At 38.1% G+C, this 27821-nt stretch overlaps 1 protein-coding gene and 1 long non-coding RNA gene across 4 annotated transcripts; one reads left to right on the top strand and one right to left on the bottom strand.

Annotated features, from left to right (window-relative positions):
- Nucleotides 1–158: 158 nt before the first annotated feature.
- ormdl2 (ORMDL sphingolipid biosynthesis regulator 2) lies at nucleotides 159–16670 on the bottom strand. Of its 3 annotated transcripts, none has more exons than XM_044118888.1 (4): nucleotides 16548–16670; nucleotides 15440–15615; nucleotides 13247–13398; nucleotides 159–3012 (listed from the first exon to the last, which is right to left on the bottom strand). In XM_044118888.1, the coding sequence occupies exons 2-4, from the start codon at nucleotides 15611–15613 to the stop codon at nucleotides 2877–2879; spliced, it is 462 nt and encodes a 153-aa protein (XP_043974823.1). In that variant the 5' UTR covers nucleotides 15614–15615; nucleotides 16548–16670; the 3' UTR covers nucleotides 159–2876. The 3 variants fall into 3 exon arrangements, with proteins under 3 accessions (XP_043974823.1, XP_043974839.1, XP_043974831.1); XM_044118904.1 differs by lacking the exon at nucleotides 16548–16670 and adding an exon at nucleotides 16448–16467; XM_044118896.1 differs by lacking the exon at nucleotides 16548–16670 and adding an exon at nucleotides 16221–16355.
- Nucleotides 16364–20382, top strand: LOC122832310. The gene is made up of 3 exons (XR_006370829.1): nucleotides 16364–16476; nucleotides 16566–16719; nucleotides 20109–20382. It is a non-coding gene; the product is annotated as an uncharacterized LOC122832310 (long non-coding RNA).
- The last annotated feature ends 7439 nt before the right edge of the window (nucleotides 20383–27821 follow it).

Here is a 27821-nt window from a genome sequence, read left to right as displayed (position 1 = left end):
AAACATATTTAAAAAAAAGGTGTTTTGCTTTGGAGAAAGGAGCATATTATTCAACTTTAATGTTAGACTTCCATTTAAATCAACTCTGTCAAGATTTGTCAAATATCTGGTGCAGCTTTATGTCTGCATGTTTTATTTTAACTTGGAAAAAATCCACAAATTTAATTCTTAGCATCCAGCTCTTGATTTTATTGTCATTGATCCATAAATATGTGGTGCAAAGTCACTACAAACACTTTGTTCAAAATGCCTCAAAGCCCCAAATAAATGAAATGTGTGTAAAGTCCATGTAAACTTCTGACTGTAAATGAATCTAATTGTCTCAGTATAGCAGTAAAACTCATGTTTTTACCACATTAAAAAAAAGTTTGCTTGATAATCTGCAAAACAAGATCAAAGATAAATCAGAAGAAATTTCTGACCTTTTTCATATTTGTCTTTCCACGTCAGTTCAAAACTTTACACAAACGACTCACTGTGCACTGAAACTTATTAAATCTGTTGCTCATAAGCTGACATTATGACTGATGTTAAATTCAAAGCAGAAGTTGAGCCAGGAATACATTTAAAAAAGAAAAACAGCTTTCCAGAGCAGATAATGTTATCTTTCATCAAGCACAATCTACGTTTGAAAAAGAAAACCTAACGTCTATCCTTTCTCTTTTACCCTCCCACTCTAGTTTCAGTGACATCTTGGGGGCAGTGTGACATTTAAAGGCAGCAGCAGCGAGAATCCCACCGCAGGTTTCTTTACAATTTGCTCGTGTCCACGCAGCGATCCACACCGCTGGAAATGCTTACAAACAATTACTCAACAGGTTTAAAACAGCTGATCCAGCGAGCAACATTTGCATGTATTTCCCAGGCTCAGATCAACCTAGGCAACATTCACACCCCGCTGTGTTTCCTTTGAACTACTTCCCCGAAACATGCATTACAAACAGGGAAACCCTCGTTCCAACGCAAACAGGACTCTATTGAATGTGGAAGGGGGGGAACCCCTTGGATATACGAGCATATGGAGAAAACTGTCACAGCCTCCTCATGTAAAGTGTCTGGACTTCCCCACAGCTTGAAAACTGGCCTATGTGGGGCCAATGGGATCCTTAAAAAGTCTTAAATTAATGTACCTAAAATTAAGGCCTTAAAATGTCTTTAAGTTATTGAAAAACAACAAGTTAGCTTTAAAAACATTAATCACAGGTCTTACATTTTGTTGTGGCAGGAGTAATTAATGTTATATATTCTCTGCTTTTCTTACGGGACTTTTGCAGACATCTTCACTCACTGATGATGAGAGAAGATGTAACCTGGACATATTTTCACATAGCATGAGGCCATGTGAGAAGTTTTAGTTTTGGTTCCCCCACCCTCCTTTTTTTTTAACATTGCTCGTCAGGACCTTTATCACTAAAGGTCCTGACAATTCTTAAATTTGAGATTAAACGATTTAAGGTCATTTGAGAGTGTGAAGATGATTTTCTTAAATTTATGAATATAAAATAAAGGCATTAAAATGCCTTTATTCATTAAACATTAATGAAAAACATTAATCACAGGTCTTAAATTTTGTTTGCGGCAGGACTAATTAATGTAATATATTCTAGATTTTTCTTACAAGACCTTTTATCTGACATCTTCACTCACTGCGTTCTATAACTCAAAGCTGTTAAGGCTAATGGTAACAAGATGCTATTGCTATCTAGCAAGAAAGCCATATGCCATGTGAAAAACGCTACTGCCACAAAATGACACCAGAAATTTTAACTTTAGTCCCCTTCATTTGCTTTGTCCATCTCTTGTAATATAGGGCTTAAATTTTATTCACATGGTCAAAAAAAAAAAGTCTTAAATTTGAGTTGGTGACACCTGCATAAACCCCGAAAATAATATATTTATCCCAAAGGAAGATTAAATGATTGAATGTCATCTAACAGCATGAAGAGGATTCTCTTAAATTTATTAGTATAAACTGAAGACCTTAAAATGTCTTAAATTGATTGAAAAACAATAAGTTGGCCTTAAATATGTTAATTGCAGGTCTTAATTTTTTGTGGCATTAGTATTTAATCTCATTCAATGTAGTTTTCCTTTTTCTTGCAGGATATTACTGCTACACAAACTGAGATGTGCACAGACATCTTCATTGGATTAGGATGATGCAAAGCGATTGCTAATAAGTAGCAACCATAAGTAGCTAATAGCTAGCTGCTAACGAGCTAGCTAGCTTTTTTACATCCACTATGGGCAAGTAGAAATGTATTTATTTTTACAGTTGACTGGATGATGTTCGTCTTCACCATTGGCTCACTTCTGTTGCCAACTGGTACAACTTATTTATTTGCAGTTTTCTTTTGTACATTTCTGCTGTGCTGCAGGTCTTAAATTACATTCAGAATAGTCTTAAAAAGTCTCAAATTTGAGTTTGTGAAATCCTGAACCAAGTGGATTCTACAAACTCCTATCCTATTTTTAGAGCTGGCAGGTTTCTAAAATGATGCCCACTTTTATATCACGGTAAAATATTTATTGTAGGCATGTAAATGCATGCTGGGTTAGGTAGAAAAAACTGATTGGTTTATAATTATGGCAAATAAACTCAGCTTTACACAGTTGCAGCCAGTGCAAAAAAAAAAAAAAAAAAGAAAAAAGGTGAACAAACATCACAAAATAAAACCAGTGCATTTTTAACCTTCAAAAACACAAGCAACGGATCTTGTTTTCGTATGAGAAGCACTTTGATAAAACAGTGCATTCAGTTTCTCCAGGCGTTCAGGGCACTCCTCAGTTTTTACTGTTACTCAGAAAACAGTTCAGCAGGAGCAGAACAACCATAAGTCCAGTTTTTGTGGATAAAGCCCCAGTTTTGGGGTGCGTCAGTACTTGTTGATGCCAAATATCCGTACTCCGTGAAGCTGCGGCAGCTTTGGGATTAAGACGGTCATCAGGGAGCATGTGTTGATTAAAAAATGCGTTGCATCGTATTTCGTGTAGAAACTGGCAAGAATGTGCCTGCAAAGAGAAACACGGGTCAGAATTAACTCGAATGCAATGGCTTACAAAAGTATTCACACCCCTTGAACTTTTCCATCTTTTGTCTCTGTACTCCCACTGGCTTCAGTGTATTTTAGTGAGTTTTTGTGTCATAGACCAACACAATGCAGCGCATTGTTGAGAGTCAGAAGGAAAATTATAGATCATAAGTAAATAAGTAGGTGAAATGTATTTATACTTCATCTATCACAGACATTAAAATGACAAAATGCTTCAAAAAGACACAAACAAACAATCAAGAATATAAAAACTGACATGAATAAAAAGCCTGTTTGTATAACAATGTCTTTAGCCGCTTCTTTATAAAATGCTGTGTTGGTAAAGGATGAAGTTTGTGGTTCTAAGCTAAAGGAAACACAAAGAGGTCGATACGTTGGCATGTCAGGAAGCTTGTGTAACAGTTATGGGCTAGGCAGCTAACTGCGGCTACCAAAGCAGCATCAGAAGAGTGTTCTTTTAGGAGCCCGAGGTGTGGAGAAAACAGGAGGCAGTGTTTTTAGTTTTGGTGAATATATATTAAGTGATTTGAATAAAACAACAATTACAACAACACAATGAGACAAGACAATTGACCCAGAATAAATTAATTGCAAAATCATTAAATTCAGAGTTCTTTTCCTTAGCTCGCCATCTTCAAATCCTGATGAGGATCTGATCCAACCGGGGAAAAAAACCCGACCTTATCAAGAGAGTGGGCACGCCCAGCCACAATCAGCTGTGCCAGAACCCCGGCGACATCCAGGTAACACCGCCAATAATTCAGGCAATCAAATCAGTGGGCTTAAAGATTTTGATGACTCCGTGAAGAAGACGCCAACAACAAGCCACAGCCACAGTGGAAACAGGTGAGGATCTTTAAACTGCGCGCTGGAGGCGTGGCTTTAAATAAGCTAGCGGAGTTTGGGGCAAACAGGAAGTGGGCCCGCAAAAATAAAAGTCCATTACTAATTACAGGTTACAGGTTCCCCCCCTAAACTCATGTGCGGCCTCGTACATGCAACCGGCTGGTGACACACCACACTGTCACATGATGTAGAGGTCACAGAGGTCTCATCCAGTTCCAGAGCAGATGTAAAGACTGTACTGAGTCCTTGAAACAGGGTTTGGATGCTCTGCAGAAGTGGATGCCCAAGTGTTGAATACTGCAGACGAGTTGGTGGGTGACGTGTTCTGGTAGAGCGTCTGACAGATGGTTCAGGATCTGGGCTGGAGAGTTTTACAGCAGAAGAATCACTTAACATGCTGGATTGTCCTGGATAGGATGCAGATTCTGGGTGAGGAGAGACAGGTCCTGATTGAGAGGAGGAGTTGTCCCCAAGAGGCTCTGAGTCAGCAGAATCTGTTTCATCTTCAGCCGTTGCTCCAGGTCGAGTTCAGCAATAGGTTCAGGTCCAGACTCCACTTCCTTTCCTCACCAACCTTCTCTTCTAAAGAGCTCTGGGGATGCTGGCCAGGCAATCCACAGGTATAGGAGCGATGGTAGATGCAGGAGCAGGTAAGTCAACCTCAGTTGTAACTCTGGTGACATAGGAGCTGGAGTAATCAGATAAATCAGGTAAGAACAGTTCTTCATTTTCAGGGTCTAAAAGATCTACATTTTCTGAAGTCACGGGTGCAATCGCTGTTTTCTTCCTCTGTTCTGGTTTAGAGGCTGGGGACAGGTAGCCACAAGGCAACAGCAGATCACGGTGGAGAGTCCTGATGGGACGATCTTTGCCTTCTGGTTTAACGGTGTATACTGGAAGAGTGCCGGCTTTCTTCTGAATAATATACACGTCTGATTCCCACCGGTCTGCGAGCTTGTGCTTGCCTCGTAGTTTGACGTTTCTAACCAGAACTCTATCTCCAACTGAGAGTTCTGCAGCTGTGACTTGCTTGTCAAATCTGAGTTTGTTCTTCCACATGACTTTCTCAGAGTTTTCAGTTGCAATTTTATAACTTTCTTTGAGGTGTGACTTGAGCTTTTCAACATACTGTGAATGAGATGTAGATGGTTTTCAGACACAGGCAGTCCAAAAGCTAAGTCAACAGGAAGGCGGGTTGCCGACCAAACATCAGTTCATATGGGGAGTATCCAGTGACATCATTTCGGGTACAGTTGTAAGCGTGTACCAATGGCTTCACAAAATCTTTCCAGTGAGTTTTATCTTCTTCTTGCAGAGTACCCAACATGTTTAAAAGGGTTCGGTTGAATCGCTCCACAGGATTTCCACGGGGATGATAAGGTGTGGTCCTAATCTTTTTGATTCCTGTGATCTGACAGAGCTCTTTGATTGTGTGTGATTCAAAATCAGTCCCTTGGTCACTGTGGAGACGCTCTGGCATTCCATAATGGACAAGAAAATTCTCCCATAACACTTTTGCTACAGTTTTAGCTCTTTGGTTTGGGGTTGGCACTGCAACAGCATATTTTGTGAAATGATCGGTTATCACTAGAATATTTTTTGTGTTGCTCCGGTCTGGTTCTATTGAAAGAAAGTCCATGCAGACAAGTTCTAGTGGTCTTGAAGTTTTAATATTAACAAGTGGTGCAGCTTTCTCAGGTTGTGCTTTTCTTCGAATGCATCTTTCACAGTTCTTGAGTTTGCTACAAACATCACTTGCCATTCGTGGCCAGAAGAACCGTGATCTGATGAGGTCCAGAGTCCTTTCTGTGCCCAAATGGCCCATCTGGTCATGCAGCTGGTTAAGGACCTCAGCCCGCCATTCCTCTGGAAGTACAAGTTGGTAAGTAAGCTCACCTCCAATATTCCTTCTCCTGACGAGAACATTATTATGGAGCTCCAAGCGTGTAAGCTCTCGCAGGAATAGTGGCAAATCGGGGAGCTGTTCTCTCAGAAATGGCGGTGGGTTTTCCCCTCGTTCCAACTGAGCGATGATGTGCTGAATGACTGGATCGGCTCTTTGTTTATCAGCAATTTCACCTTCAGAGAAAGATGGCACAACAAGTGAAGAGAACTGTACATCATTAACAAAACTGTCTGGTAAACTGTCAGTGTTAATGGAGAGGGTTTGCACAAGAGCAACAACCTGGTCCAGGTTGGGTGAGCTGTACACCAGTTGTCTGTCACATATTGCTTGGACTGAGTGCTGGTCAATGGAAATACAGGATGGATGTTCCAGATGTTGTTCAGTAAACTTCAATATTCTTTCTTTCTCCTTAACGGATAAAGGATCAGCCACCTGTTCAGCATGAGGTCGACGAGACAGACCATCAGCATCTGCATTTAACCTGCCAGCCCGATAAATGATCTTAAAAGTAAAAGTTGAAAGAGCAGGAAGCCATCTATAGCTTGTAGCATCCAATTTAGCAGAAGTTAGCAGATATGTCAATGGGTTGCTATCGGTAACCACAGTGAAATCAGATCCATACAGGTAGTCATAGAATTTTTCCGTCACTGCCCATTTGAGGGCTAAAAACTCAAGTTTATGGGCAGGATATCGACTTTCACTGGACAGACCTCTGCTAGCATATGCAATCACCCTGTTCCGCCCATCATGTTCTTGGTACAAGACTGCACCAAGGCCAGTAGAGCTAGCATCTGTGTGTAATATGTAGGGTTTACCTGGGTCTGCAAATGCAAGAACTGGTGCTGTACTAAGCTTCTGGATTACTTCTTCAAAGGCCTGCTGGCAAGCAGTTGTCCAACGAGAAGCAAATGGTTCTTTGGGGTCAAGGTAATGTTGCGACTTCATCTGTTTTGAATTTTTCCGACAGGGTGGATATCCAGCTGTTAACTCGTTGAGAGGTTTGACCACTGATGAGAACCCTTCCACAAACCGGCGATAATACCCTGCGAAACCAAGGAATGATCTGAGCTCTTTTAAATTCTGAGGAACTGGCCAAGATGTTAATGTGGAAATCTTGTCTGGATCCGTCTCCACTCCGTCCCTTGAAACTACATGTCCAAGGTAGCGAACAGATGTCTGAAAGAAAACACACTTTTCAACTGACAGCTTCAATCCAAATTCTCTCAAGCGTTGAAGAACTTTCTTCAACCGGAATTCGTGCTCCTCTAGAGTTGGTGCAAACACTATTAAATCGTCAATGAAAACAAGCACTTCTTTTAAATTCATGTCTCCCATGCACCGCTCCATGAGGCGTTGAAAGGTGCTAGGAGCATTGGTTACACCTTGAGGCATGCGGTTAAATTCATAAAATCCAAGTGGACAGACAAATGCAGTTTTATTTTTGTCTGATTCATTCATCTCAATTTGGTAGTAACCAGATTTTAAATCCAAAGTGGAGAACCATGTTGAGCCAGACAGTGCTGAAAATGTGTCCTCCAGCTTTGGCAAAGCATATGCATCCCTGATGGTCTGTGCATTCAACTTCCTGTAATCAATACAGAGCCGCACAGCACCATTTTTCTTCCGCACTACAACTATGGGGGAAGCAAAAGGTGAGTTGGATTCACGTATAACACCAGACTGCAACAGTTCTTGAATGTGTTTACGTACAGCATCCACATCTAGGGGGTGAATGGGTCTTGGTCGCTGTTTAAAAGCAGTGGGATCCGACAGCTTGATCTCATGCTTGACCTTATCTGTACGACCAAAATCAAGATCATGCTTTGAAAAAACATCTGACATACTGTCGAGCATGATTGTTATACGTTGCTTCCATTCAGTTGAGAGCGGAGAGTCTCCAAAATTGTAGTTCAACTTAGTTGGATTTAGCTCTGAACTATGGGAAGGTTGATGCACACTCTGTTCTTTATAAAGTATGGTTTGGATTGTACTGACTTCAGCGATGGCGGCTCTAGCTGGAATCACAATGTCATGGTCAGATTCATTAGTGATCACCACTGGCAGAGAAGCAGGCTGTACAGGAGGTAGATCAAAAAGGCTTGATTTTACCATTAAACCACCAGGTAGAGAAAAGGAGGTTGGATGCTGAATAATTACTTCTTTTTCACCTTGCAGTAATGGGCATATAAGAAGAGCATCCAACACAGCAGTTCTCTGAGCAGGAACAACCTGGGGGATAGATGACTGCATTTTTAGAATGCCATGATAGTCATCAGTTGTTAATTTGTGCCTTATCTCCAAAATTTTATGCACTGCTCTATATCCAAAAGGCACAGGATGGAACTCAGACTGTGACTGACAGCACTGGTTATACACAACATCCAAAGTGTTGGTGCCAATCAGAACAGGGGGTTGGGATGATCGCAGGTCTGGAACAACCAAGGCCAAGGTGTTTATGTCCATCTCTTCTCCTGTGAACTCAGAGGAAATGTCAAACAGAGTTCCACATATCCAATATAAGGCACCCTCTGACCATTTGCACCTTCTACCTCCAAAAGATCATTTATGGGTTTTATTTTATGATCCGATAGATGGGTGTTATAGAAGGAATGTGAAATTGTGGTGACTTGGGAACCTGTGTCTAAGAGGCAATGAAAATTGATCCCTTTAATCTTCACCTCGCCAGTACTCCTTGTGCCCACTAACCCTTTAGGTAATGGAAAATAAGAAGATGAGTCTTGAATGGGGGGACATTCATTGGTTGCAGCTCCCACTTGTCCCTCAGTAAGAACTGCTTCTAGTTTGATGATTTACTTTTCTCCCAGGACTGCTGTTTGTGTTTAAGCTGGCGACGTTTTTCTTCAACCAAGCTGGAATTTGGCTGACTGGAACAGTTGGGAGCAATGTGACCATCCTGTCCACACTTAAAGCAGAACCAGGGCTTTGGCCTACTACTAGTTTGGCCAGATTTTAGTTTCTGTTTTTTCAGCTGATTTTCTGGTTTAACAGAATTAGAGTCCTTAGACAGCAAAGCTGACATTTGACTCTGCAGCTTCAGCATTTGCTTTCTCAAGTCTTCAATAGCACCCGAGTCTGATGGATGGCCACATGAACATGCACTAGTAGTGTGAGCTTGTACATTGACACGATGCTTGACTGATGGAATATGTTTTCTCATTAACATCTCTTTTGCCAACTGCCTATCTTCTTCTGTTCTAAGTGTTAATAAAAGCTCAGAGAAAGGAGGTGGTTGATCTTTTTTCTTTTCTAGTCGCAGTTTGTTTATCATACTATTATCCCAGCAACCTCTACAAAATTGTTTTAACAAATATTTGTCCATTTCAGTGGCTGGAATCCCACCACGCTTCACCACTGTGCTGAGAGCCAATTGGAGTCTCTGCAGATAAGAAGAAGGTCGTTCCCCATGGTCCTGAAGTGTGTTTAAAAATTTTGCAAACAATTCTTCTCCATCCTCAACAGTAGCATATGCAGAATCGAGTACCTGCAAAAATGTGGCAGGCAGGGCATCAGGCCCCAAACCCTTCACTAGGTCAGCAGCTGGAGGGAGTAAACCTTCCAAAATGCGCCTTGTAACATGTAAGGGTGCATGACTTGGATCTGCATTTAAAAGTTCTATTTGAGACCTCCAGGATTCATAATCTGCCTCATGCTGAGGTTTTGGAAGTCTTCCTGAAAAGGTACGTAGTCTGAATGAAGACAGAGGTTGAAGATTTACATCATCTCTGCGCACAATGTGTTCCACAACAACCCTTTGGACCCCAGAAGGATTCAGCTCATTCCCCGAAAGGAAAATTCTCGGCCCCACATTTGTAGTTGGATTTGGTTGAGTTTGTGGTCCTTGCTGGTAGGTGGTGGACTGATCTGATTGATTTGAGGGAAGAGTAGGTGGCGGAGTCTGACTAGACTCTCTTTCAGTGGTAAGTACTTTAACAATATCCTCCTCCTCATCATCCCCTTCATCATCTTTATCAGGCTTCCCTCCACTAGCTGCTATTCCTAAATGAGCACTTATTTGTTCAAAAACTCCTTTCAAAACATCATCAAATGATTGTCCACTCTGCTGGGAAATGCGTTTCAGTTCATGAAGGTAATCGGGAGGTAAGGTTGTGTCCACTGTGGCTGTGGCAGGGCACTCTCTTGAAAGTAATTTAACAACAAATATAACATCTTCTGTAACCTGAGATGGATAAACGTATGGCAAAAGCGATTTTAGATTTTCCAAATCTGCAGAATTACTGAATTCAATGGCCAGGTTTTTATAAAATGGATTCTCACGTGCAGTAACAGTGAAAACCTTAATTCCACCATAACCACGTAAATAATTGATGATCTCATCATCTGCTTGAGTGTTCGTTACACCACTAATGATGACAGAATTTGCAACATTGACACCAATTTGGTCAAAGAAATCCATATTTCAATACAAACCACAAAACACATCCACCAAAACATTCACAGTATCAGGCTCCTGGCTAGCTCGCCAACAATGTAACAGTTATGGGCTAGGCAGCTAACTGCGGCTACCAAAGCAGCATCAGAAGAGTGTTCTTTTAGGAGCCCGAGGTGTGGAGAAAACAGGAGGCAGTGTTTTTAGTTTTGGTGAATATATATTAAGTGATTTGAATAAAACAACAATTACAACAACACAATGAGACAAGACAATTGACCCAGAATAAATTAATTGCAAAATCATTAAATTCAGAGTTCTTTTCCTTAGCTCGCCATCTTCAAATCCTGATGAGGATCTGATCCAACCGGGGAAAAAAACCCGACCTTATCAAGAGAGTGGGCACGCCCAGCCACAATCAGCTGTGCCAGAACCCCGGCGACATCCAGGTAACACCGCCAATAATTCAGGCAATCAAATCAGTGGGCTTAAAGATTTTGATGACTCCGTGAAGAAGACGCCAACAACAAGCCACAGCCACAGTGGAAACAGGTGAGGATCTTTAAACTGCGCGCTGGAGGCGTGGCTTTAAATAAGCTAGCGGAGTTTGGGGCAAACAGGAAGTGGGCCCGCAAAAATAAAAGTCCATTACTAATTACAGGTTACACTTGGATTAGAAAGAATCACTTCAAAAATAAAGTTCCTGATTCCTGATCTCAAACAGTCTTATTTAAAATCAGCAGCTTAATTAAATTTCCAAACAGGAGTCCAGTTATTCTGTCACAATTACAAATTTTGCTGGACAACAAATTGTCCCAGTTATTACGATAAATGATGATATTGTTGTTCTGAGACCATTTTGCAAGAAGACATTCTCAAAGATCAAGAGGCTTTTAATTTCTAACAAATATTTGGACGACATTTTAAATATCCAAAGTAAGCGAACAAAATGATGACATCCTGTTTGCGCCCAGCGGCTCGCTGACTGTGACGTAGAGTCGGCTGATTTGCATGGAGCAGGTAATTCAGCACACATGTGGGGGAGAATCTGAAAGCCAGGTGTGAACACAAACCGACAGCTGCCCACGTGTGATGGCTGACCCAAACTGGAAACATTACACCAACACCTGATACGCTACAAAGCCACTGGACAAGGTGCATTCCCCTCTGTGTCTTCATGAATCCACTTTAAATTACACTTTTTTTTTCTTGTACATTTGATGCAACCAAAAGTGTGTTTGATCTGTCATCTGCTGCCTTTTCCTCACAAAATGCACAGAATTTAAAGATAAAAACAGGAAGTTGCTTTTTTAAGAAAATATAAAAGAGGATGATATACAAATGAACCATTAAAAGGAAAAGAAAAAGGAAGTGCATTTTTATACTTTTGTCACGGAAGCGTTTCACTGCCAGAGATTTGGCGTAAATTCAGGAGCCGTTTCTCATCCAAATGCGAAAACTTTCTCAATTAAACAAGAAAGTTTAACAGTAGCATTACCAGGGATTTCAACCTCCTCTGGGCTTCAATGGTAGAAATGTCAAATGACCCTTCTCTGGTAATTCTAGTGTTAATCACATGATAAATTAAAATAAGCTCTATAATCTCCATTTTAATTATTTATTTTTCCCTACAGGGGGTCTTTTTGTGGGCTCTAGTGTCCCTTATATGACAGCAGGCTGACAGGAAAGGGGGGAAGACATGCGGTAAATGTCGCCGGGTCCGGGAATCAAACCCACGACGGCCGCGTCGAGGACTCAAGGCCTCCAAATGTGGGTCACGCTATCCCCTACGCCACCACAGCACGCCCCCATAATCTCCATTTTAATTATTAATATTTTTATAATCCATTTTATTTGTGTTTTTTTAATTTCCATTTGTTGTTTTTGGTTGTGTTTTATTTTGGAGATTTAAAATGTTTACTGGTCTTAGAGAGCTTGCATTATTATACCATTATAAATATATTACTTGAAAATTGTCTCAAAACAACATTAATAATTTCTGGGACAATTTATTGCGCAGTAAAATTTGTTCCTGACAGGCCTAGTGGACTAGAAGAAACCAGATGAGAAGGAATCGTAGTGATCAGTCTTATTGATTTTTAATCTGTTAGCCTATTTCTATATTTTTATGAAGCGCTTCACAATCCAACATTCTGACTACACATTCAAACTAACTCCTCTACAGAAGCTGCAATCAATACTAAAGGCCGTTACTGTAAGTTTCCTTTTATTAGCTCTCCTTGTTTTGTTATGATGTTGAGACGATCCCTTTAAAACTAAACGCTGCGCTGCTGTGTGGCGTCTACGTTCTTCCCCTGTGGACGTGGGTCACTTTGGGGTTGTAAACCGTTCACACAGAAGTCTGACTGCGGTCCAGTTTAATTAGCAAGAACCACTGAAATACAGGAGGTTGCGTTCCAAAAAGAACCCGTGAAATGCAAAATCCATAAAGTAGGAACCTTTATTGAGGTAACATGTTGATGTTTGAAAAGAATTTTAGCTGTTGCTACAAATGTTCAAATATTCTGTTATTTTAGACAATAAAATGTTTATTTTCCCATTTAAAAAGGAACTGGATCATAATATGTACATATATTAAAATACTTATTTTAATATTGTAAAAAAAAATATTAAGTAGTTAAAAGAAAACTCTGCCAAATGTGTCAATTTTTATCTGATTAACCACCAGAATAATCGATTACTAAAATAATTGTTAGCTACTAATTTTTATTTTAATCCTCTCTTCTGGTTTTTTTCTGTTACTCATCTACTATCCAAGGTTCTTTAGGCCCCTACTTTTCCCCTCCTGGTTTTCCCCAAAATTGTTCCCAGAATTTCCGAATTTTCCCAAGTTTAATTTAACATCTACATCCCCATCAGTTAGCACACTGGCAGCCCTTTGTTGGGATTCGTCCATTCAAGGAAACAATTAATAAAATAACCAACGGATCTGATTGGGTCGTCAAAATGAAAGTGAAATTGTGTCTGGCACTACAGACAAATTTTTGCATTTTACCGGTAGGAGATACTCACAGAACAATTGGTGAGATGGTGAGGAACTTGCGTGAAGAAGTGAACTGGACGCCGTAGTCCATCTGTTCCCAGTGCGTGAGCAGGCGAGCTTTGCCCTGGTCTGGAGTTTCGAAGGGAGTGCCCTTCACTGTGTGCAGGAACAGGTACATCGCCTGGAGAGAGGAGCACAGGAGCCGTCTATCACCCATCACAAACAGTTTTACGTTGAACCAGAGGCTCAGTTTGACTCCTGAGGGGGAAAAAACTGCATTCGTTTAACTAAACACTGAAAAACTGAGAAAGTGAAACTGAGCTTAACTCACTCAGGAGCCAAAACTTTAAACATGCTGCAAATGCAATCGACTGTCCACCATCTTTACATGTAAATAACTCAATGCAATCTGCTGTTTCCTCTGATAAAAACCCTTTAGATACACTGTATTTAAAGGGTTTGCATAGACTGACATGACATAACGGTCAGGAACATGAAGGAGTCTTTATGGATGTTTACAACTGTTGTCATGAAGAATCACTCAGTAAATAATGACACTATTAATGCAACGTTGCATTCAAAGTCCATTATTTGGTCAATAATGACCCTTTTAATACAAAGTTGTACTAAAATTAGTATTAAAAGTCCATTAAAAGAGTCAACTTTGCATTAAAAGTGTCATTATTTACCGAATGACGTCATGACAAATCACTAAAGCTTTTTAATTAATTTGAATAATAAACTCAATTTGACTACATTGTTTGGTAGCTAGCATCAAATTGAAATATAGGTAACTGACTTGAAATTATAGTGATTACAATACAAAGTATGATTTTAAAAAACAAGCTACTTCTGTTATTTTTTTGGTCTTAAATTCATAGCACCAAAAACATAAATACCTTTCCAAAAAAACATTCCCATTTGACAAAAGTTGTGTGATTTATATCACTGAGCTGCACACAGTAATTGCATTTAATTGTTATTTTTTTTAGATTTACTGATATTGATGCCTTCATAAAACAGTGAAGAAAAAAGTAAAAAGAAGTTTTCCATTAATGCCGTCAGTTTTTGTTTTTTATTAACACTGATTGAAATTTATCAAGACGACGATGCCAAAAAAATTTTTATAATAAAAAATGTATATGGTACATTTCTGCCTCTACTGGGAAGCTGAGTTTTTTTAAATAAAGTGCCTCAAGATGACATTTTGCTGGACCATAAATTGTCCCAGAAATTATTGTAATAAACAATAATATTGTCTTGAGACCATTTTCAACTAATAAAATAATAATAATAATAATGGAAAATTAATGCAAGTACACTCATAAAGTACTTACTGTGCATAAACCAACATACTTTAATATCCATTAAATGTGCATAAACTGTCCTTGATCATCTACAAGCAAATTCTAAAAGCCAGAAAATTTGCAGAAAGTGAAAACTTTCTTTCAAATAAAATATTTCTCGTGTGAATTCTTTAATCTAAATGTAAAATTATTACAGGAAAGTTGCTCCATAGATCATGTTTGGGGGGAAAAAAACCCATCCAGGGCCAAATTCCAATAAAACTTGTCAGCAGTTGTAGTTCCAGTCATTGAGAATATTTATTTTTATTTGTGTTTGTAGCAGCGCGGGGGTTGCTGGTTCACCGCCACGTGCTGGTATCTGGTCTGAATGTGTGTGAAATAACAGAAGCGACAGGAAAACACCTGAAATAAAGGCTGGCTGGAAAAACAAAAGGTAACCGAGAAAATATAAACGTAAACAAATCCTACGGTAAATATAAGCTATATCTAGAAAAATGATTTGGTTTCATTTTTTGTCATGCAACAACCTAGAAGCAAACTGGAAGGAAAATAACTATATCAATATAAATATCAACATCTGGACAAATAAAAAACAGGGAAAAAAACATAGTAACTAGAGTTCACTTGTATTTATTTAATAAAATATCTGTGAAAGCTTCAAAAGGTTTGGTTGTGTATCAAAACCAATTTTTTGTGCTACATGCAAAACGGATGGCAGAAAACATTGAGCTTCACCTTAAATATACCACCAAAACTTGCAGGTAAAACTGCAAAATGTAAAAAGTTCAGCATAGCGGTAGCATGTTGTGAAAGAAGCTGAAGTAAGGAAGGGAATGATGATTTTCACACAATAATCTATCAACAGATCAAATCATTTCTATTCTGTGCTCAGGTGTCAGCAGCTTTCAGACTGACCAGATTGTGGATGACGTTGGTGAGGGTCCAGACGAGCGGCACCGAGAAGAAAGGGATGCTGAGCAGAACAATGTGCAGAACCACGGTCAGTAAAAGATAGGTGAGCCATATTCCCCTGCTGTTCATCACCCGTGTGTTGGGGTTCACCTCACTGTGAGCAACACCAACATTCATCTCTAATGGAAACAAAATGAAATTTAAAAAGCATGTAATAGTGTTTTTGATTTGAAGAACAGTTAGACTTTATGCTTTTTGTCTCTGCAGTCAGACTAATTATCAAGTGAAGTGGAATTGGCCATTGGAAATGTTTTTATAGCTTTTTAAAAAATTATTTAAGGTATGCACAACAATTGAATTAACTGCTACGAAAAGAAATCTCTTACTTACAAAACATTAATTTTATAATAAACTTTTAGGATTGTGCAACAGCCTAGCAAATATGCACGAAAATTGTCCAATTCAATTGAAGTTGACTTATATTTATGTACATGCATTTTATTTTTACAAAAGCCATCTTCACGTCGCAAAACAAACACAATTCATATTCAGTCCTATGCAATTCAGTCCATTCATGGCCTTCCCCTTATTAGAAAAGGCCTAAAACGATTAAATGTGATGAATCGATTATTTAAATATTTATGTGTAATACAACACAAAAGCCAATAAATGTATGTAGAGTATTAGCTTTAGGGTGTGTTTTTTACAGCGGGTACGACCCCGCCCGGTTAAATTGTTCTCGGTACTGAAAACACGCGCCTCCAAACAACCAAAGCTAACATACTTAGCCGCAGTTTCCATCCGCGAACCACTAACCAGGCAGGTACAAACTACTGTAAATGAATCCGTACATTCAAGTATTATAATTTCCTAACTATTCACACCGTAGCTGTACTTGTTAAACTTTGAACCGTTATGACATAAACGGAGACAACGTTCGTCAGATAACATCTACAGGTTTTTCCAGCTGTTCATCAAAACTTGTGTTAAGCGTAACGAGCTGCGGCCTACTTTATATTCACTCTGAGTAAGGTTACGCTGTGAGTTATTCTAATGATCCGGGCTGCATTTGGAGGGTTAAAACGTTACTTTTAACCGAAGCTAACTTTACCTTCCTGTGTTGTCGTAGGTCACCAGGAAACTTCTATTTTTTTTTTTTCTTCTTCTTCTTCTTTATTAACCCCGCCCTCGTCTGGTCAGGACTGGATCCTCTGGCTGCAGCGGTGAGAAGTGCTGCTCTGTCCAGCCTGCACGGTTTATGAAAGACGTCGGATCAGCAGCAGGTGAAGGAGAGAAACAAAGTAGAACTACATCGTTACAACTGATATGAATAATCCAGGACAAACCCCATTGGGAGCAAGAAATACTTTTACTTCATCGTAAATTGCCAAAGAGACACAAGGGATGCCTGGTGCTGCTTTCAGGCACCTCAAAATCGTAACACATTTTGTGTTCGTATTCCATCTGGAAATACATGAAATACATTAATCATAATAATTGTATACGTAAAGTAGTTTATTAAGGTTTCCTATTGGATTTAACAGTAAAACATACTTTTTCCGCAGCACTTTAAGGCGATTAAATCAAAATACAACAGTGCAGTGTCACAATAACCTTTTTTATTGCCTTGTGAAACGTATGTCCTTAAGATACACATTAAAATAACATATAGATTGGATTTTATTTGGATTTAATGTAGGGTCACGAAGTCCAGTCCTGAAAAGAATACAAAGAAATAGAAATTTATTTTATTGTCCCTCAAATGGAAAATTCAGGCAACAAGCAAGCCAAATCATTTACACAAAAATAAAAATATAAAAAAATAGACGAAGCCTGTCTTAATAAGCAATAAATTTATTAATCTCAGGATAAATTAAACAAGTTTGATCATTTCAATTTGCATGATTGTTTGGTTTTTCGTTTCTCTCTTCCAAAGACAGGATGGAAACTCCCCTCTTTTTAAATATGAATTGTATTTACAGAGACTTTAGTATCCATTTTATTTATTGTTTTGGTTGATCTGTATATTTATTTCTGGATATTTAAAATGTCTTCCAGTTCTGGTGTTAAATGTTTGTGAGAACTTAAAGTTTAAAGATCTTTGAGACGGTGTACTTGCATTATTATGCCAATAGTCTTAACACAACAACATTATTATTGTTATTGCAATAACTTCTGGGACAAAATTTGTTATCAGGCCTAAATAGAAGTAATAATATCTTATTGCACAGGAATTTAAAGAAAAAAATGTGCCGTTATTAAAAATATCACACTACAATTCAAAGAAATGTACAACTATGATCATTTAAAATGATGTGCATGCATATTTGTGCATAAAAAACAGCAACGTCCTACTTACAAGAAGTGGAAAAAGCTCTACAAACAACAAGGATGTTATTGGAAATCAGAAAAAGTGTACAAATAAACACTTGTTGAGTAATCGAAGGACAGTTCCAAGAATTAGCAGATGTGAAAAAAAATTATTTTTGTAATGCAATTCCCCAAAAAAGTGCAGATGTGAAACTAAAACAAAAACCTTCTTCAGTCATAATTTAACCAGCAGTCCTGCCACTAACTGCAGCAATGCTCTGTAATATAAAACTCTGTACAAATAATCAGAAAGTGAAAATTGTGAAGACTATAGTGGCTGTGTTTCTGCGTCCTGAAATCTGTAAAGCTGTTTTCACACTAACAGGAACACAATAAAGCATGAGCTCAGTCTACAGTTAACAATAAAGTTTCATGCAATGCCAGAATAATGCTGAGAAGACTATTTCACGAGGTCATCTCATACAACAGCTGATTTCCCCATCGATTCTATGAAAAGCAGAAATATTATTATATTTAGGAAACAAAGAAAACAACAATGCAGGAATTCGTTCCACAAAATGAAACAAAGACCACAAAGAAGTTTAAGGCAGTAATAAAGCAACAGCGTCTCATTCTCAGCAAAGGAAGAATCTACTTGAAACAAAAGAAAAACATACATTACCGGCAATATGAGGAAATTATTTCTCGTAACATGTAAAACAAATGATGTAATGTAAGAACTAACTGCAATGATCACTTGGTTACTGGTCTGCTGAGTCCTGCAGTTTTACAATTATTTAATTTGATGCAGCTGATTAACACAGCAACCATTGCCTCAATGCAATTTAAAAGAAAAACTAAACCAGTTCATTTCCAATTATATGCAAAACAAATTAAATTCGCACAAATCCACTCCAACCGTATAATGTATTGATACACAGTTCTACATAATCCTAAATATAAATGTAGTCTCTATCCAAAGTCATTCATTTTGCAGCTATTCCTCCATGTGGGGATTGTGGAGAGGAATGAATCCACTTAAAAAATAAGAAGAAACAGATATTTATGAGCAGTAATGAAATTGTTTCCCAGTAACGCATAACAATAAAACAAATACAGTTACTAGAAATTGTCATGAGGCATCAAATGATGTAATGTAGGAACTAATTGTTGTGATTTCTTGTTTACATTTGCAGGAATTAGAGAAACACAGGCTTGCTGACTCTTGCATTTTTAAATTTATTCAATTTAACAAAAGCTGTTTTTAATATAACCTCTAACTTTGTGTGAGCTGCTATCTGCCTTTACAGACCGGGGTTTTATTGAATAAACTGATGCATCTTCTTTTGCTTTTCAAATAGCACTTTATGCACTTAATGTATTGGATGAACACATTTTTTATTTTTCTCTCTATGTCTGTGAAACTTCATTGTGCAAGATCAGCTCTGGTTTTATCCATTTCAGTTCTCGTCTTCACATTTCAAATATCCATCCATTCCTTTCCTGTTTTTTTCAAACATATTCAGCATTTTGCAGCATGAGGACTAACATAACCTCTGTTGCACCTATTTGATAACAGCCTTCATGACCGTATTTTATCTTTTGACAAAACCCGACTTCCTTCTTCTCTGTCCTCATCTGACCAGAAATCATGTTTTGTTCTGTTTCTGTGCGATGAGCTCATTCAAAACAAGTGTCTGTTTCTTTGAACACAGCTGCATTTCTGTGCAGAATTAAAATATGACCTCCTCTTAGCGTAATGCAGTGCACGTTTTGGAGGCAGGCAGTGTTTAGTAACTGTTGTCATTACAGTAGGATAAACATTTCTAAATAATGGGTATATGACTGCTTCTCTTTCAACCAATGCTTGAGGTTTTTTTTTTTTATAAATTATAACTGGTTGTGTTTTCTTAATATCTTTGATTTGTATTTTAATTGTGCAAACTAAGTTAGCCAGGGTTTGCATATTAGCAGCTAGCTAGCGACTCGAGTTGAAGATGTCTGGGTGCAACGCAAACATCTACTGACAGAAAAGTCAGGCGAGAAACAAAACTACATAGAATATGATATTAACAAAATGTAAGACTTAAGCTCAACTTACATTTTTAAATATAAATGTAAAACATTTTAAGGATGTGTTGACACCCTTTTGTGTATATTTATCTTTTACAACATTTGTTCCTTCCACTCAGCTTTTTATTAATATACACTTTGCGACCAGCCAGGTTCTTTTGCAACAACCCACTGCTTCCCATCCTTGAGGAGGATAGTAACAACTATGTACATTTCTGAATAATATTAATTAGATAAATTGCATTAAAATATCTGGACTGTTGCTCAGTGGTCCAAAATCTTTTTTCAGATGAAAGAAAAGTTTGCGTCTTGTTTGAATATTAAGGTCCCAGACTCTGGAGGAAGAGTCAAGAAACACGGCGTCCATGATTGACGTTTCCACAGTGAGTGAGCCACCGACCAGGAAGTTCATGCTTCGCTCTGCTGACAAGCTTCATGGAGACGCTGACTTATTTATCAGCAGGACTTGGCACCTGCCCACTCTACCGAAGGTGTCAATACCTGCATTATATCAGTGGTTGAACGTCAAGCCAATAGAAACATTGGAGTATGGTCAAGAGGAAGAGGAGAGGCAGATGAGAAAAACGCTGCTATTAAAGCAATTTTGGCTTCGTTAACGCCTCAGGTTGATCACTTCCACATTCATGAATGTTAACCTTTTTACTTTCCATGATGGTGACTTATTATGCTTCTTTGAACAGGTTTACAAAACATATTCATCACATTTTGTGCTAAATCATTCTTATATGATGAGACTTCACTCTGCTCAGTTCTGCCTATTGTGAGCTCCTTCCAGAATCAGCCGTTTTAGGGCGCCTTGTCACTTTAAATCCAAATAAGCTGCTGCTGGCCACTAGCTGAAAATGGCTGTAAACAGATGCGCAACTATACAGTCGTGCATCTTTGAAAAGCAGAAGTGGATCCTCCTGCCCAACCAACAAGAGTGCAGCAAGTGGGCTGGATGGTAAGTCAACAACAAAATGCTTTTCCAGCAGCCATTGTACAGCACATACAACAGTAAAACCAGCTGACCAAATGTGCTGAAGCTCCACCTGGGTTGCTTGCAGAGCACTGCTTGGGTTGCTAGGTAACAGGCTGATTGGTGACGTTACGTTGCGGAGGCTTTTGAAACGGCTCATTTCCACGACAAAAAAAGCATTAACTTATTGCCAAAAAATGTCAGGGTGGGTGGGTTTGTTTTAAAACACTTGGGCCATTATACAGCGCATAACGCGGTAAAATCAGCTGACCAAATGTGCTGCAGATCTATGGGTTGCTAGGTAACAGGGATGGGCTTCTCTCAGGTTGCTAGGTAACCGCACAGTGTTTGTTGTGACTTAACAATGAGAAGGTTTTTGAAACGGCTCAGTTTCAAGACACCAAAAAGCACAGTTTTTTTTTCTTATTGTTAAAAAACATCTGGATGTGTTGTGTTTTTTTTAGTTGCTTTTTTAGAAACACTAGAAACCCAAATGGAAGCACAGAAACGTGCACGATGTGAATTGTGCACCATACATCCCCTTTAAATCAAACCCAAGCTTCTCACAACAGTTTACTGCACTTTCGGTCCAATCCTCTTGACAGAACTGTGTTTAAATCTTCATCAATTTGCAAAACCTGCATTTCAGTTGGTTTAACTTATACTGTTTATAAGCAACGTGTATTTTAAGGCACTGATTTTATTGTTATTAAAAAAACCAAACATTTATTTTCAAAGGCAGCATAGGTGAGGGAAAATATAACTTTAATTTGGTAACATCATATTCAAATTTCTAATTTGTCACTGTTTGAATTGGCAAAGACATATTCTAAATTACATTATGACCTCTGACTCTCTAATTTAATTATATTGCCCGTCCACAAGATGCATATAAAATTAGTTTATTACAGACACCTGGACTTTTATGCCTGTAAAATAAGCTTCTGTGACACTGCACTAATGTTTGCTCAGTCAGTGCAGGAATTAAATACTGAAATAAAACGTCGTTGCTTCCAGTACATCGTCCTTTTTCTTGTCAGTGACGATGACTGCCGGCGTTTCTCTGTGACGTCGTAAAAAACGATTTGTTTTACTGTGTGTTTGACAGAGTGAAACCCAAACCGTCGTCTTCAGATAACAGGAAGTTGGAGGATGATGAAGAACAACCTCAGAGCTGCAAAACCTCAAGTCGCTGGAAAATACTGAAACACCAATGAAGTTTAGCATATATAGATAAATAAACTTTATGGTCTGTCCCAAAGATTATAAAAAGGTTAACAGGGCTCCATGTTGGAAACACAAACATTCAAGACAACAAAAAACTACAATTAATAAGAAAATAACTAATTTAAGACAATCCTATCAGTTTAATGTAACTATGCAACTTTCAGGAAATAAATTAAAAAGACGCTACTAGTGGAAATATGCATTTTAGTAATATATAATATATATTCAGCTCTGGTAAAAACTAAGAGTCACTGCACTGAACCTCATTAAAACCTCCTGGTTTTTCCACCAAATATTGAACTCTGAACTCTTCCTGAGTTAAAATATTAGTATTGTTGTTTCTAAATGAATATAAACTTGTTTTCTTTGCTTTATTTGAGGTCTGAAATCTCTGCGTCTGTTTTGTTATTTTGTCCATTTCTCATTCTTTGCGAATAAATACTAAATCTTTGCTTGTAACTTTGGAGACAAGTTGTCAGCAGTTCAGAGAATAAAAGAACAAAGTTCATTTTACTCAAATATAAACCTATAAAACGTAAAATCAGAGAAACTGGTCATTTTAAATTGGCTCTTAATTTATTTTTTTCCAGAGCTGTATAGATGTACAGATAAGCAAATAATAAATGTATTTCTTTATTTATTATTTATTTCTTTATTTTATATGAAACTAACTCTGTTATTCATCATTTCAACAAAATGAACAGATTTCTGCTCACTGAATGTGTGGATTTATGACTTGAATGCATTATTTTATTCCTCTATTTCTATCAATTTGTTCTTCATTTTATTTTTATTTCATTCACTCTATGATAAATATGAATAGTTTATGTAACAGCAAAAAGAAATCATGAATGAAAAGGAGCAGAGAGAAGTATAAACCTACATATAAAAATGTAGCTGTTTAGCTCAGAAGACTACTGCAGATATAAAATAAACAACAATGCTATATTGTTTCAACTTTTTCACATTCCTTGTAAATGAAGAAAGACATTTAGATTGTTTTATGTCGCTGTCATGTGTGCATTTAAAGAGATTATTCTGAATTAAATGTATAATCAGAACTCTGAGGACCCTTCAGCAGTACCTCCTTGGCCCTCTTCTGGATCACGCCCCCCATGTTGAAGACCTCTGGGTTGGATCTGAATCATAAGAAATGAGTGAACTTTGCTCAAATGTTGATTCTGTTCCAGAAAACTGTGTTAAGAAGTATTTAATGGCAGCATATGTGAAAACAAATCCAGATTAAATTCAACTTTGTGCCATAAAATCTTGTTTCTGATTATCATTGAAGTGAAAGTGAAAAAAAACCCTGAATATTACACAAATAGGAGCTGAGGAGTTGTGAAATTTCTCCCTTAGTCTTGTTATTCTGGCTCGATCAAGTCATTTTCTTCCAGTGAGTCAGAGAAGAAAATATGAGTTTGTTGTCTGAAAAAGCAAACGTAGGAGTTTCATTTTATTTTATCTTTTTCAGTATCCTAAATTTCTGTGGGTGGAATATGAAGGTGGCATGAATTAATGAGTCTCCCAGGGAAGACACTTCCTTGTTGAGGCGTTTGGTGGCTCTGTGAGCTCACACTTCCTCTTCCCCTTTGAACGTGACATCTTCCTTTTTCTGGCTTTGACTTACAAATGTTTTAATATTGCATAAAGTCCAAACATGAGCACGTCTGCCTGAATCAGAGGAAATATGCAGGAAGTTGTGGATCTCCAAAGAGTAGGAAGAATGTTTTAGGAAAGCACAGCTTCCTTCTTGTGCTGGCATGTTGTTTAGACTCATTCATTAAATATTTTTATTAGTCATAAAAACGAAACATGCCAAATTGGGTTTCATAGATAAATAAATAAAAATAAATATAATGTGAATAAATACATCAGACAACACTTCCATAGGAAATACAATGTTCCATGCAGTCATGCAGGAACAGAAGTGAAAACACTGTTCTAGTCTGATTACCAGGGACAGAAAACCGCGTTGATCAGTGTGATCATACAATCGGCAGCTGCAAACACTGACATGCTCCAGTTTAGGAGCATCTGTGAGCGGATCCCTCTGAGTGCTGAGCCGGATCACCTGCAGCAAACACCCTGGCGGTCAGGATGGAGAAGGAGAACAGCCTCTCCAAGGTGTATTGGCACACATACGCCTCTTTCCAGTGCTCAACAGGATGATGCTCGGCTTTCCTCCCATGGTGCTCCTTTTGGAAACACAAAGCAATCAGAAATATGTAAATACGTATTGTGTGTGTCCCCCTGCACCCTTCACAGCATCACAGGTTGTAGATGAAGCTTACCTTCTCATGCTTCCCTCCCAGAGACCTCAAGCATTTCCCCATGTCTCTGTGCAGCTTCTTCAGCGCAGGCTTGACGGTGCTGGTGAACTCAGAGCAGCTTTCAAATGCAGAAATCCTCTCCACTGCAGAGGCGTAGCTGGTCAGGACTCCGAAGATCTTCTCAACGCATGCCTGAAGAGGAACAGCGCAAAAATGCATCCTATTATTATAACCTAATGGTTCCCATCACTGCTGGGTTGGGGTTTTTTTTCTCTTCGTTTAAATACTTCATTATTAATATTTAAATTACCGTTGGCGTTTGCTTGAGGCTCGCAGGGTCGCACATGTCATTCGACTCAAGCCAGGCGATGGAGTTGGAGTAACGTGCAAAGTCAGTTGAGCCGTTTCGTGCCTGCAGAAGAGACACGTAATTAGTGATGGCATAGTTACTTTGAAAAAGTAACTTTAATCGGACTACTGATTACTCCTTGAAAAAGTAACTTAGTTAGATTACTGACTACTTGATTTGGAAAGTAACTAAGTTACATTAAAAGTAACTTTTTAGTTACTTTCAGCAGCTGCTAACAACAACGCTCTGCCTACTGTGAAAATCACATTGATCTTTGCCAAAACTTAATTGTAAGCTATTTTATAATGTTAACATCAACAATGTGTCTCCATTGATAAGGTTGAATTGAAGAGGAGATTGTACAAAAAAAAAACAGTACAAAAAAAAAACGTGAATAATTTGTGTTGTCCACTGTTGTCTGGAAAACTCTAAGTAGGATTTTAAAGTCCCCCCCCCCCCAGCCTCCAGGTTCTGCGTTACGGCCCTGCGTTTGGTGTCAAAGCTCAGCGCACAGAGCTCCTCCTGCAGCTCCACAGCTCAGATGGCTGCACAGATTTGTGACACTTAACTTAATATTAATAATTATAGTGGCGTTAAGTTGCCATTATAATTATTGGCAACTACGGACACGTTCATTCGTGGCTGTTTTCACGTTTATTGCGCTGTTCAAATTGGTCTCGATGTTTGCCGTTTTCTGGAGCTCAACGCGAAACTCAACATCATTCAGAGGTAATATATTAACTTGACATTAACAAAGACACAGCGGGACGGATCATCCGGGAAATGATGGACAGAGAGAGACTGAGTAAAACTACCTTAATGACGGACAAATTCTGGGATTTATTATGAGTCTCTGCTTATTTCCAAACCCAAATGAGTAACTTCACGTTCAAAAACGAGCCAAAAAAGGCGCAACCCGCCACTCATTAAATTTGTAAGCGACTTTAAAAAAATGAAGAACAAAGCCGCTTGTAATAATCGGACTTGGCGACAGAAACTCAAAATATTTCCAGTTTTTCCTCCAACAAAATGCGCATCTCCCTCCATTGTTTACATTTCTGTCGCATAGAGACGTCGATCACTCGACAAGACGCGTCGAGGAAATACGATTAAATAACAAAAGAAGATAGTAACGCACAGTAACGCAAAAATGATTTTGATAAGTAACTGTAGTCTGACTACTGGATTTGAAGTAGCAACGCGTTAGATTACTAGTTTAAAAAAGTGGTCCGACGTCAGTAACGCGTTACAAATTAACGCGTTACTGCACGCAATTAATAAATAGTGCAACTAGAAGGAATAAAATCTAAAAAAAAAATAAAATCTAAGGGAAAATGTTCAAAACATTAAAAACAAATCCGTTTTAATTCGTTAAGTATTGGTTTTCTTAACCTACAGTTAAATTACAGTTATTTAAAGTAGCACTGACCTCTTTTGAAACGATTCTGGCATATTGGTTAAGATCCTGTGAGCTTCTCTGTATCTCAGAACAGTCGTCTTGATATCCAATAGGAGCTGCTGATGCTGCGATGAGAAACAAGAAAAGACCAGCGAAAAAGGAGAGGCAGAAAGACATGCTGAAGTTACAGTTTCCCTCTTGTAGCAGGTGGATTGTTTGTTTTGGTGTCTGCTGAATGTGTTTGAATTTTATGTTTAAGTTGGCCCGCTTATATCTGGCCACACACACACACACACACACACACACACACACCTCTGGAGGTGTGGCCACAGCTGGATTTTCCTCAAACCTTCAGGTGAGTTCATACCGACTGTGTCATTTAAATGAGGACACTGGCGGCTCTGTTAGTAATAAAACCGGGTCATTTACAAATAAAGGTGAAAAAAAAAAATCCCCTGACGTTTTAAAACTGAAGATGTGTCAGAGTCAATAAAATCATTCACCTTCACCTGAATTAAAATACAAGAAGAAGAAGCAGCAGCAGCAGCAGAAGAAGAAGAAGAAGAAGAAGAAGAAGAAGAAGAAGAAGAAGAAGAAGAAGAAGAAGATTACCTTTAAACAATTTTAAATACAAGCAGCGAATATCAATGTTATTAAATTAAAATACATAAAACAAAATCTATCTATCTATCTATCTATCTATCTATCTATCTATCTATCTATCTATCTATCTATCTATCTATCTATCTATCTATCTATCTATCTATCTATCTATCTATCTATCTATCTATCTATCTATCTATCTATCTATCTATCTATCTATCTATCTATCTATCTATCTATGAGTAATGCTACTTCAACATATTTTTACTCAAGTAAAAGTAAAAAGTAACTGAAAGTATTTGTTAAAAACGCTCCTCAAGTTCTGAGTAACTGATAAAAAGATTAATTTATCAATAGACGAGCCAAAAATGTAAGGAATTTCAGTATTTTAAAGATCAAAATGAAAATAATTCATGTAAACAAAAAAACTACAAAGTAACACGACCAGACAAAAGAAACATTTCTTTTCAAATCCTTCAACCGAAAATTTATGAACCTTTAACATAAACTGTAAGTCTGTGTTTGTTGAATTTATGGTTAAAAGAAGCTGAAGTTACTCACAGACGGTCGAGTTTCCAGAAATTTTACTCAAGTCAAAGAAGCGATACTTTTTTAGCGATAATTACTCAAGTAAAACTGAAAAAGTAAATTTTTTCCAAAAAAGTTACTGAAGTAAATGTAACTATCTATCTATGTATCACTAATGAACTTCATTGATAAAAGTAATTATCTCATCCTGTGCTGTACAGAGGAAGTGAGAATAACCGTTAGTTACCTTTTCAGATCATGATGAGCCGGTTTATCCACAACGAAACTTTCCAGCTCTGCCCTCTTCTCTACCAGAGAAAACACATTGTTTTCTTTCTGCTGAGAAAGTGGATGGTGAGGGAAGGAATCAGAAGACATCACACTTCCTTCATTTTTCCCATGTGTGTGTGCGATGATAATGACTGGTGATGATCTGATCTGACTAATTAAGTGGACAAGTTGAGCAATTGGCGATGACTAAGAGTGTTGTTCTGCATCGGGGAAGACCTTTTATGTCATCTGTTTGTTTGTTTGAAATCCTGTCACAGGTAAAGAGGTTTCAGTGGTTTCTAATTTATTTCAGGTCAGATTACCAAAGAATTATTCAATGAAGTTAAAAGAAAATTACAGTGCGGGTGGAATAT

This window comes from Gambusia affinis, linkage group LG01 (genome assembly GCF_019740435.1).
Source record: "Gambusia affinis linkage group LG01, SWU_Gaff_1.0, whole genome shotgun sequence".
Lineage (NCBI taxonomy): Eukaryota > Metazoa > Chordata > Actinopteri > Cyprinodontiformes > Poeciliidae > Gambusia > Gambusia affinis.
This window is presented reverse-complemented; position numbering and strand designations above follow the sequence as displayed.